Source organism: Gymnogyps californianus, chromosome 1, assembly GCF_018139145.2.
Source record: "Gymnogyps californianus isolate 813 chromosome 1, ASM1813914v2, whole genome shotgun sequence".
Lineage (NCBI taxonomy): Eukaryota > Metazoa > Chordata > Aves > Accipitriformes > Cathartidae > Gymnogyps > Gymnogyps californianus.
Genome location: NC_059471.1, coordinates 202,273,741 through 202,286,318, shown reverse-complemented (window position 1 = coordinate 202,286,318; position 12,578 = coordinate 202,273,741). Strand labels below are relative to the sequence as shown.

Here is a 12,578-nt window from a genome sequence, read left to right as displayed (position 1 = left end):
TTTGCTGCTAAGCTTATTTATTTTAAAAGGTCAATGAAGAGCAAATAATAGGGGATGAAATCTGACATTTGCTTGTGAAACAGAGGTAGTGGTTTAAAAAGTTACGGCTCATCTGTTCCTCCTCAGCTCAGTCTAACTGGGTGAGTTCTGGCTCGCTACAATGCAAAATGAAACAGGGTTGCTTACATTGCTGCTCTAGGGACAAAGACCTGATGGGATTGATTATGCCTTAAATTGTTAAAATGGCCTCACTTAAAGAGTCTGTTTTAAGACCCCATTCTTGGAGCATAGGCAAGGAGAGAGGTGTGTCTAGTCCATGGAAAGCGTCAGCATGTGATGGCATGTAACCCTTGCCAAAACACCTTGTCCAGAAAAATATATTAATGCCTCTTCCTGCAGCTGCCTGTGCAATTCTCCCAGTGTGAGTCATGTTTCCCATACTTACTCATGAGCTTTGTTTCTCTAGCCCACCATGCGGTGTGTATATATAGGCTCTTTCTTGTGAAGATACTGTGTATTTCATAACCAAGTAGTAGCACTTCTTCCCAGAGCAGTCTTCTCTGAAGTCAGTGAAGCATTCCTGCTTCAGGCAAGAGGTAGAAGAGGAGAAAGGAGTGGTTCTGGTAGGTAAATTCTGTCAAATATACATCATGATACAGTAGCCTGTAATAAGACTTCCCAGGTTTTTCCCCTGACGTTATTTGCTGCGTGTCTTCCAAGCTGGTTAGATGGCAGATAATTTTGCTTAACATATTTGATCATTTATTTATTTATTTATTTTAGATGTTCGATGTGACTGAAGGGGCTCTTGGAAGTGTAAGTCCTACACACAATTTTGAACCTCCTCATTATGATGGCATTGAAGCACTTGCTATTATGGGAGACAACCTTTTTAGTGGATCCAGAGATAATGGAATTAAGAAATGGGATTTGGCTCAAAAAGACCTTCTTCAGGTAATAGAAAAAATCATGCAGCTAATGTGACAGTCATGCTGTAGAACTTTTTTCAGGCTGCATAAATATTCAGGCTCGTACAATGACTGTTCACTTAGATACTGATGTTTTTAATAGGGAAGGCACAGAGCACTGACTAAGAAAGAAATTGATAATGTACTTGATCTTCACACTAGGAATGCAATTGCTTTTCTTTTCAGTGTATGTAACGTCAGGAAATTCTGATGAAGTGGTTAGCCCTCTATTTTAGCTCTGAGTACGTGGGTTTTGGTTTTTTTGCTTCAGATTAAAGGCAGCACTTGCCTCCTCTGCGATCGGAACCATTGGATATCATCCTTGTTGTCATTGACAAGTTGGTAAATTTTGGACTGGGAACTCATTAATGACAAATAATGCTTTAGATCAGGCTACAGAATATTTTCTTGTGAAGAGGGTTTACAACCTACCTCACTCCACCCAGTCTTTTTTCTAAAAAGCTTACTCCTTAGGTCTCCATTCATCTTGTTATACAATGCATGTGTTATGTAATAAATACAACACACACATAATAATCTGTTTCCTGTTAGAACATATTTGCTGTAAGTTTTCATTTAAAAAAAAAAAGGGGGGGGGGCAGAGCAAAAAGGACCTCAAATCCAGGGAAACTTTGAAGTTCATTGTAATTTGTTTGACATGGAGAACTTTGGTTTTTGGCTACTTGCTATAAGCCAGTCTCTTCTTTTAGGTCTTATAAGAGGTTGTTGAGGTAGAGATACAATTATTTAAGTTGAGACTGTGTGAGAAATGGAAGGCGGAAAAACAAATGCTGGAAGATACTGCTGTTTTTGCAAAGGTTTGGTTAGATACCAATCATTTAATAATTTTTGGGAGGAGGAGGAGCATGTCTTTTATGTGCATTTAATGTGCAGACTGACGGCAAGGAAACAAATAGAACATTAAAATTTGGGGACATGAGAGAATAATGGATCGGTCACCTTAAGAAGAAAATTTCTATATGGGCATACTTAGTATTCCATAAATATACAGACTTTCTTGACCTTCTTTCAAAATTGTCCAATTGGGTGCTGGTTCCTTTTCAGAATACTACTAAGACTTCACAGTTAAAATAAGGATTCAGAAACTCAGCTTCTTACAGAAAATCTTCACTTGGCCATACTGGGACATCTACCCTCATATCAGTCTGTCTAGGGAAATGTATTAAGCAGCTTGTTAGCAAAAACAGGAGGACCACAGGAACAGGAAAGATTTTGTGTTCTCAGAATGACCTTAATAAAGTTGTAAGAAGCGTCTTCACTCTTGCATTTTAGGCTCATTAAAATATAATGCAATAGGCATTTTTGCTATTGCAATTCATTCAACATTAGAAAGAATACGGTGGTGGGGGTGAAGTAGTATGTAACAGTGGACTAGTATTCCTTTTCTTATTTTCCTTTTGGTATATGTGCATTTCATAATTTTTATACTTCATGTTCCCATTTGTTTGTTGGTTTTAAAAGTAGAACTTAATAAAAATGATCTCACGCTTCCTTCTTTCTTTTTATTTCTATAAAATGTTGTTTGTTTTTCAAGGAGGTGAGACTAAAGCATTTGACAAAACACCAGAAATAATTTTTATTCGCTGTCTTTTTAGGGAATGAAGAAAAGTGCTGTTACTTTTGCTAATCATGGCGTAATTCAGGGTGAAAGGGCCCACTAGAGGTCACGCAGTGCAAAGTTGACGTGCTGGTCCAAGCAAGACCAACTTTGTAGTTAGGTCTGGTTACTCAAGGCCTTGCCCAGCTTAGTTTTCAAAATCTCCAAGGTCACAGATTGCACAGCTGCTCTGGGTGACCCGTTGCACTCCTTAAACTACTCTTGTATGAATTTCCCCCTCACTCGTATCCAGTCAGAATTTCTGTTGTTGCAACTTTCTTTTGGTGTGTACGCTTGACTTTTAAATAAAGGGGGAAAAAAAAACCAAACCCAAACCTGAAACAGAGCTGAGCTGCTTTAAAGTATAAATGCTAACATTTCAACAGAGGTCCTGGTTTGGCGTACATGTGTTAAACAAGTCTGATCCTCTACAATTGATGAAAATCACTTAACAAACATGCTATTCAAAAGAATTAGGAGATCATCTACTTCACTTGGTGTTATACATCCAAACCACAAAACACTGCTGTGACAAAATTCAGATTTATAAGAACCTCTCCCCCTCCCAGTTTCATGAAGTACTACAGGACCAGACCACCACTGTTGTGATAGCAGTGTATATTATAGATAAAGTGCCAAAATGATCCTGGAAAGCTGAATGTACTCCATAATATGAGAAAGGCAGCAAAGAAAGTTTCCTACCAAACTGAACTGGAGAAGAGCCACTCTTGGTCCCCTTAAAAGACAGCAAACTTGGGCTATTATTTCCTCAGTGCTGGTACCAAATGGATGTTGTTCTCAGCCGGTCTGTGCAGCATTTTGCTTTCTGAATTAGCAGTAAAAAGCTAGTGTCCTTCCTCAATAAAGAATTAATGTATTTTTGTTAAGTGCTACATCACAAAATCAATTTATAATGTGTAATGGGAAAAGAAGAAAGGAGGAAGGCAAATATAGAAGGAGTTTCTGCCTCCCTGGTGTATTTTTTGAGCAGTATTTTGGATTTTCTTTTTATGTGTTTTATAGCTGTTTTACAGACAGACTTGAAACATATACAGAGACCATATGTTCAAATATGCATTCAAATACGCATTTGAACATATGCAGATTTAGTGTTATCCTAAATTAATTTCTGTTCCACATCAGGTCAGCTGTGCATATTGGATTTTCTTTGTGTTTCGCAGCACTGTTTCACAAAGAGAAACGGACTCGTGGTATAGAAGTAGCTTCATGGAAGATACCACCCTCCTTGCTCTAAAGGAGGAGAAGCCACAGGGCTGGGATATACCCAGAGTCATGTAGCAAATCTACTGCAGGACAGGAATCAGGCTCAGAACTTGGGATTTTTCCATTTCTGTGCTCGCTCCTCTGGAAGTTTTTGCAGCCCTGTGAGACTTGCCTGCTTTTTCTTTTTCAGCAAGTTCCTAATGCTCATAAAGACTGGGTGTGTGCTCTTGGCCTGGTACCTGGTGCTCCGGTTCTGCTCAGTGGCTGCAGAGGAGGCACCCTCAAGCTCTGGAATGTGGATACCTTCGCACCCATTGGGGAGATGAAGGGACATGACAGCCCTATAAATGCAATCTGCACCAACTCCAGCCAGATTTTCACAGCAGCAGAGTGAGTTTTTCTTCTCCATGAATCTTTCTTTTCCATAGCTCCTGCTAGAATTCTGTCCATGCAAAATGCATTTAGGAGATCTTCAGTTGTGTAAGTCGCTTCATAGCAAGCGTGGGGAGACCTGGTCCATGCCCCTAAATGCTAATAATCTACTGCAGTGATCTCCAAAGTGGGGTGCACACACCTCAGGAGATGCACAGCATGATCCGTTCGGGTGCGGGAAGAAAATATTAAAACTTCAGTAGTACATGTATATAATTTATAAATGAATGAATACACATGGGAGTGTGCGCTCAAAAATTTTTTAGTGGTAGGGGTGCACGATCAAAAACATTTGGAGACCACAGGTTGGCAGGGATAATTTGGCAATAGTTGAGAACTTTACCAGTTTGTCTCTACAGTTGGGCTGTTTACTGCTAGGACTGATTCCTGACCTGTGGAAATTTTTCTAAAAGCCATGGTATGTGGTTGTGGTTTTGGTTTTTTTTTTTTGGTTTTTTTTTTTTCTTTTGGTTGGTTGATTTTAAGTGCTGGCATATAGCAGAAGCTTTGCAAGCTGTCCTACTGTACTTTAAACACCTTGATTTGAATGTTTGCTTCCTCAGTAAAAGTGAGCAAATCGAGTACCTGAAACCTCAGGGCACTTCACCATGAAAAATACCTCATTCTGGAGAAAGTGCAGGAGACGGCAGCAGAGCCTGCTTAGTGGTGTCGTAGTCTGAGCACGGGAGCTCTGAAAGCTGTCGTGTTATCTTCTAGTGACAATCACGGAAGCTTCTGGCCTTCTGAATTGAAAGCAGGTCTTTCTGAATTGAAGCAGGATTTCAAAGTTGCCAAGTTTCCACGTTTGGTGGCCAATTTTTCTGTTTAAGCATTAATAGATAGGGGTAGAGATGTCAAAGCTTATGTCTCTGTTGGCCTAAAGGTTATTAATACGTTTAGAACATACATGTACCTGAAATTTATTCTTTATTACTAGTGAAAGAAAATCCCAGCCTTTTGGCACTTGTAACATTGTGGTGAAGGTCTACAGAACTTAGGGTATTCCTGACAATTTACAGTGAAGTGAAGACTCAAGTCAGAAAACCTCTATACTGTGGTAAAGTCTGTCCTGACTGCTGCCTCCTGGCTTTTTTTGCAGAGGTTATAAGGAATACATGAGTCAATGTTTGCTAGTCATATAACTCAATGTTTATGAGAAATTCATAACTTCTACTTCTCTTGCACAGGATAAATTGCTATTTAACAAGACTAATTCTTTATTTTACTTTTTAATTATGATAATAGAGTTTTGTAACACATTCCATGTGATACTTTACTTACACATTGTCCTGGTTTCGGCTAGGACAGAGTTAATTTTCTTCCTAGTAGCTGGTATAGTGCAGTGTTTTGGATTTAGTAGGAAAATAATGTTGATAACACACTGATGTTTTCAGTTGTTGCTAAGTAGTGTTTATACTAAGTCAAGGATTTCTCAGCTTCTCCTGCCCAGCCAGCAAGAAGGCTGGAGGGGCACAAGAAGCTGGGAGGGGACACAGCCAGGACAGCTGACCCGAACTGGCCAAAGAGCTATTCCATACCATATGACATCATGCCCAGTATATAAACTGGGGAGAGTTAACTGGGTGGGCGGATCGTGGCTCGGGAGCTAACTGGGCATCGGTCAGCGGCTGGTGAGCAATTGCATTGTGCATTGTGCATCACTGGTGGTTTTTTTCCTTTTGTTGTTGTTTGTTTGTTTTTTTTTTCCCTTCCTCTCCCTCCTTTTTGTTATATTCCTTTTCATTACTATTATTATTATTGTATTTCATTATTACTATTGTTAGTATTATATTTTACTTTAGTTATTAAACTGTTCTTATCTCAACCCACGAGTTTTATTTTTTTTTTTTCCGCCTCTTTCCTCCTCCTCACCCCACTGGGAGGGGGAAGGGGGAAGCGGCTGCGTGGTGCTTAGTTGCTGGCTGGGGTTAAACCACGACACACATACTTTAAAATTGTGTAAATAGTGATTGTTGCCAAAAGTACAGAATTATAGCTTGCCTCTCCTGGGCTTCTGAACGCCAGCTCACTGGTATGCGCTTTCCAGCACCTGGCAAAGGGTTTTGGTTTTTTTGGGGGGGCGGGGGGGTTAGGACTTTGTATCGTTGTGGTTCTGTGCTTTTTTACCTTTTCTTACTATAGACTGACACCTCTCATGCAAACGGAGCACGTTTCAGGTCCTGTTTGATTTAACCTGTTACAACTTTTCACACTTTTTTAATGGCAGGAAGTAGTCTTGTCCTATTGAGCATGTCTCTAATTCTGTAGTGCGCTGCCTGTTTGCCTGTGGTCTGCTGAGTTGCAAATAGTTACATGATGGAAGCTCCTCTCTGATGTTACTCTACTTAAGCCTATTACCATTAGCTGTATTTTAAAAAATTAAGTAACAGCAGAGTAGGATTTTACTTTCCTTAGACGTATAATCTTTATACTTGCCTAGATGGTTAAAGGTAGTAGCCAGTGCTGTGATAAGGTTAGGGAATCTTAAATGTACATTTTAGATTACAAAGTCTCCTGGAGGTGGAATGACCCTTGCATATCCATTAAGGAAATCTTATTTTGCCAACAATGCCTTTCTGAATAAGACACTCGAGCTTTTAAGAAAGCTTCCCTGCCTGCCCGCCCCCTCCCTGCCCCGTCTCTCTCCCTCCCCAATTTAATTACCTAGCTCTAACACTGCTTTGTTTTGTTTTTCAGTGACCGGACTGTGAGGGTCTGGAAAGCTCGAAATGTAATAGATGGACAGATCTCAGATACAGGAGATGCAAGTGAAGATCTTGCCAGTAATTGAAATGATGGGGATAAATGAATATATTGATGAATTTGAGGTGCACTCTATGCAGTTTGCTGCATGCTTATTAGGTAAACACTGATAACTGGAAGGAACTGACAAATAAGAGTGAACTCTTCTATTAGACCTGCTGTCCTTAAAATATGTACTGTATTTAAGAAAAAAATAACCTCTTGGTAACATGCTTGTGTCTCAATGGTCACATATGTGTCTATATATTATGGCTGAATTTGTGTGCATACGTAACACTTGCAGTTTAAATTAACTGGAAATCAGTCTTCTCTAATGATCATCTCAAAATTATAACCTGAAGTATATAACAAAAGTGCTCTGCTGTATTTCACTCACCAGTATGATCAGCTGTTTTGCATTTTAGGGTAGCCGGGGAATGATGATGTCCCAGTAATAACTTTGATTACGACAGGCAGTTTCAAGATTCTAAAGGTCACTTACACTGTTAGGAAAGTGGAGTGAATAAAAGATGGAACGAAGCTGTTAATGACACATCTATCTGACATGGCTGTATCCCGCTAACAGTGAATGCCGTACAATTTGTGTTAATGTTAGCATATAATCCTTGTTGACCAAAGTTGTGCAGCTATGTATACTCTGTGCTCAGGACTAGAACTCAAATGCTCATAAATTGGTATGTTTTATTAGTGTTTTGCCTATATTCTGTAATGACTAGGTGTTCTTAATGTCATGACAGAAATATATCTTAATCTATTTTTCTTATGGATTTGTTTCTATCATCTCACATTTTCTTTTTTTAAAGCAAAATGTCTTTCCTTTTTATCTAATTTTATATGCTGCTAAATGTATTTTAAATACACTGTTTTGCAAACCTTGGCAGTTACTTTGAGAACTGAACCACGTGTATTGGAAAAAGCTATGTAAATAGATGGTTGTACAAAGAAAATATCTTATCTTGTGCCTGTATGACTTTTAAAGCTCTTAGAGTGTGGATATTGAGGGAGGATGTATAATTTACCCCACTGCTCTGAATATTAATTTGTAAATTCTGCAAATTTTAAAAATTTATGTAGATTCAGATACAGTGTTTGGATATTGAGGTTTTTTTGGTTGGTTTTTATTTCCTGGAAAATATCAGTCTGTAAATTATAGCTTATGTAGGTAACACTTAAATAAAGATGTGAATGTGAACTATTTCTCTTTGCCTTTTTCATCATATTTCCTTATAAAAAATTCACTTCCCTTGCAAAGGCCCCGAATATAAAATGCACGATTTTACACAGTAGAATAGCTTGCCGAGTAATATAGCCCTTAAGTTGTTCTGGTATCCCACGTCTGTGTTCTCGTTGGCCATTATTTGTGTTTTTATAGTATTTAGGAAACCCTAGTAGGATTCCCTCATACTAAGTACAGTACAGACTTAAAATGAAGCAGATGGCTCCTGTTCTGAAGAGGTGACACTTCTTACCTTATTACATATGGTCTGTCAAACCAAGAAAAGTTCTGATGCCTCTTACTGATCTTAGAGGAATTATTTCCTTCTCAGCTCAGCTTGAAGGGAGATGAAAACGCATACTGCTTGCGATTTGAGGTTACTCATTTATTCCAAGTTTTGGCAGAAACGAGTAATGATACATATTGTTAAGAAACAATGCATACGTTAGTTAAAATAAACAGCAGCAATACCAGTTACTCTTTACCTGTCATGCTTTTTGACTACTCAAGAGGTGTACACATAAAAGATTTGGGACCATGTCACAACTTTGAGCAAAACTCCCAGTGGAGAGCGGATTTACACGCAAGACTCATGTGGGAGGCTTTGTGTGCCTAGCGGAGGGTCCCTGTTCCGCCTGGCCCAGTGGGTAAAGGCCACCCACTGTGCCAAGCAACACAAGTTATGCCAACAGCTTGGTGACCCCTCGTTTTGGAGCTGTCATCTGGGAACCCTCGGCAGTTGTGGGTGTTTTAGTGTGCGTGTAAGATTCATATGAATATTCTGTTTTGCAACTGCAGGACAGAAGTCCTTACAAACCTAGGAACTGACTACCTGCTGTCAGGCTGCTCTGCTGTAACGGGCCATGTGGTGAGGGGCTGTCGTGGCAGCACTCAGATCACAGATGCTTCTTTCTGGTGATGCTTGACAGCACAGACATTTTGTTTTACGAAGCTGTCTCCTGATAGGCACCAATATAACTTAGGTAATGTGTGTATAGAAAGATTTCTCCCCCCCCCCCCCCCCCCCCCCCCGAAGACATTGCACCTAAACCAGATCTTACCACAGAAGACAGCTTTACTCTGAAAGTTCTTGTCATCAAGTAATTGGAAGAAAATTGTCATTTTGTAAAGGTCACAGTATCAGTGTCTTGTTTTAATGGAGAATTCTTCAACTGTTTGTTTTTCTCCAAACTTTTTGTTTGTAATATAAAACTACATATGTGACAAAAGATAATATAAAATCAGAAACAGGTAAGCACTGGACTCTGTCTGAAGGAGTTTGTTTAAAAAAAATGAAGGTGGTCTCTGAAAAATTTTCTAAGAATTCTTAAGAGTCATGAGAAAATCATGTTCTCTCTCAAAGTTGGAGTTCAGAAGTTGAGCAAAGTTTCTGGACAAATTAGTAACTACATCCCATCTTATCTGCTTAGATAGGTTCTTAAATACAGGCAAGGTCATGTGTTATAATTAATCTAATGTGAGATACAAATGCTGAGAAAATACTTGGAATGTTTCTTATTACGTATCGGAACAAGTGCTGATCGTGCCTCTGCCTTGTATAAAAGGCTCCATGCTGCCTGCAGAAATTGGCCTTTGACCATGGAGAGGATGAGGAGCCTGTGTTTCTTGGCTGTTGTGCTAGCAGGTAAATGTATGACACTTGTATGTCGTGATAGGCTTCAAAAGCAAGTTACAAATGTGGTAACAACAGAAGAGCTATTAGGGGAGGCGATCTTTTCACATGGAAAACGAGAGAACGGGCATGGCTTGAACTCCACCCGAGGTCACTCTGTGGGAAGACAACAGGGCTGGCTTGTTTAAAAATATACCCCAGTCCAATAGTGTATTCAGCTCTTGGGCACCAGCACAGGCACACTGGAGTCAATGGGACCATTCAGCTGCTGAAAGCTACCCTGTGCTTCACTAGTTTGTTTACTGTGATTTTTTTACCCCAATATGCCAGAGGTTAATTCAGTCCAGAGTCTCATAAAGGGAGAATACAACTTACTATGTTGCTAGGTAAAGGAAGAGGGAACCTCTGCAGCAAATGCCTTTGAAACGTGTGGATGAACCCAAAATATGAAGACTAACACTATTAAATTAAAAGGCGTGTGGTAATCCTTTAATTCCTTGCTTATGCCTTATTGCAGCATTTTCTAGCCTAACTTCACAAAATTGAAGTCAGTTTTTAAAAATCAGTAGGGACAATTTTTCACATATATCTTTCAAACTCCTTGCTTTAGCTTCTGTTCCCATGAAAATTATCATGGAAAAGCAGCAAGTAGCCATAGCTATTGCTATATTCAACTGCTTGTTTGCATTTCATCTTCCATGTATGTTTACAGACATAGGCCATAAATGCAGTGAAAATGATGCAGAGATTTTAAAAACAAAATGTTTTTAAAAAGTAGGGAAGGAAAATCGCATCTTCCTACTTGCTACTATCCCATTTGTACTACAATAGAAGTAAATCCAGGAACAAGGGATGAATGAGGTTGCAGCCTTGTTCAGCTGCTCATACCTGCAAGTGCTTGTTTTCAAAATTTGCTGGAAAATGTAAGCTTCACCTTGATGGGGCTGGGGGGGGGGGATTAAATTTCTTGGCTCCTGCTTGGGCAAATTTTTTTCCCTTGAACTAGCTTTTTCATTCACAATATCCTTCTTATGAAGTATTTTGAAAGTATTTTATGACACAAATGAGTTGATAAAAGTCTCCCGTGAACCTATGCTATGAAAAATGATGCCGAGTTAATAATCTGCTGTAGTATGTTCAGTCATATGCTTTGATTTCAGCAATGAAAACACTGATGCTGCATTTGACTCCCATTAGGAAAAAAAACCCAAACCGAAATGAAATGTGATGGGTTTACTCTATTTTGTGCTTTATCTGCCAAGGTGTTAATGCAAACATGCAAGGCACAGCAGTGCAAAGCTGCTGGACACAGAAGGCATACATTGACTGCAGAGTTGGTGCTTGGTGCGGCATTTCTTTTAGCCTCTGCAGTTGCACAGGATTAAGGACCTCAGGATCCAGAGGGCTGCGGGAAGCCTTTGAAATCCTTCCATCTCCCTCAATAAGCAGGAGTATTCAGCACGTAGTGGTACAAAGGCAGGGTGGTTATTTCCATGGGGCTTGCAATCTGTCTGTCTTTCCCACATCTGCAGCAGGGACACAGTACAAAAAGGCAAGGCTTTACTCACCCAGCCCAGAGTCTTCAGTGTTTCATCAGACCATTGATGAATCCTCCCTGATTTCTGCTCCAAGAAGAAATAATTTAGGGATTGCAGAGGGATGTTCATATTCCTATTATGCTTTGGATGAAAAAGAGGATCAGAATTCAGGGCTTTCCTATGTGACAGATCACTGGGGGTGAAAGCTGGACAGAAAGCAGCCAGCCTGTGGGGCATGACTGTCCACCCCGGAAAACAAAGGTGGAAGCCAAGCCTGCCTGTCTGGCAGCTGGCGAAGGTTAACAAGATTTCACCCGTTAATTCCTGCCTCTAGAAGGTGATACGAGGCGGTGTGGCAGCGAGGAGCGAGCTCTGCTGTGCATCCCGGGAGCGTCAGACCTGAGCGTCAGACGCTCCTGCATCAAAGGGGGGATGAGAGTTTTCTCAAAAGACAAATGTAGGTGGCACTCAGCTCCTGCTTTTCTGCATTCCCATCCCCTACTTGGAAATCAACTCGGCATCGCAGCATGATGGCATTTTCTAGTGAATCTACAGTTTTATTCTGTAAAATTTCCCAGTATACGTAATTATTGCTTGTGCACATCTGCTTGTGAAGTTCTTTATATGGAGAAGCCCAGACTGCATCAGCAATCATGTTTTAAGCTTTCAAGCACACAACAGTCCACATAAAAAAAATTTAAAGCACAGGTATTAGTCATTTTATGGAAAAGAGCCATTATTGTTCAAGTAGATTTAATCTTTGAATATTACTGTAATGACTAAAATGACATAAGTTAGCTTCAAAATAAGCATGCTGCCTGCAGTACGCTTGCTCTCTTTAAGAATATTTGATAACAGAGCGTTTTGTTAGCATGGCAGGGAGCTGGTCTCGTGGTCTTCCTGCTCTCAGGAGGCTCGCTCTGTGCAGGGGAACCACAGGGCTCGACCTGCAGCTGCAAAAAGGAAAAGATTTAGCACCTTACTAAGAGGTTTTTGTCAGGATGATTCTGCGAATGACTAATTTGTGCCTTTTCTTTTGCTGCTGGCATCTTCCCTTTACTCATAACCATACCTGTATTGACACAAACTACTAATACTACATATATGTAGTAGTCATACAATATAGAAAAGAAACCCAGTACAAACATATATATAATCAGTATTTTTATATTTTTATATATCATAC

General features: G+C 39.8%; 1 protein-coding gene across 2 annotated transcripts in view; it reads left to right on the top strand.

The window, feature by feature from the left end:
* KIF21A (kinesin family member 21A) overlaps positions 1-8,197 on the top strand; it is a 95,133-nt gene extending 86,936 nt beyond the window's left edge. For both annotated transcript variants that reach the window (XM_050892480.1, XM_050892472.1), the window contains 3 exons: positions 784-954; positions 4,001-4,200; positions 6,940-8,197. In XM_050892480.1, the coding sequence (XP_050748437.1) occupies positions 784-954; positions 4,001-4,200; positions 6,940-7,033 (465 nt within the window). In that variant the 3' untranslated portion in view covers positions 7,034-8,197. The remainder of the gene's footprint in view (positions 1-783; positions 955-4,000; positions 4,201-6,939) is intronic.
* The last annotated feature ends 4,381 nt before the right edge of the window (positions 8,198-12,578 follow it).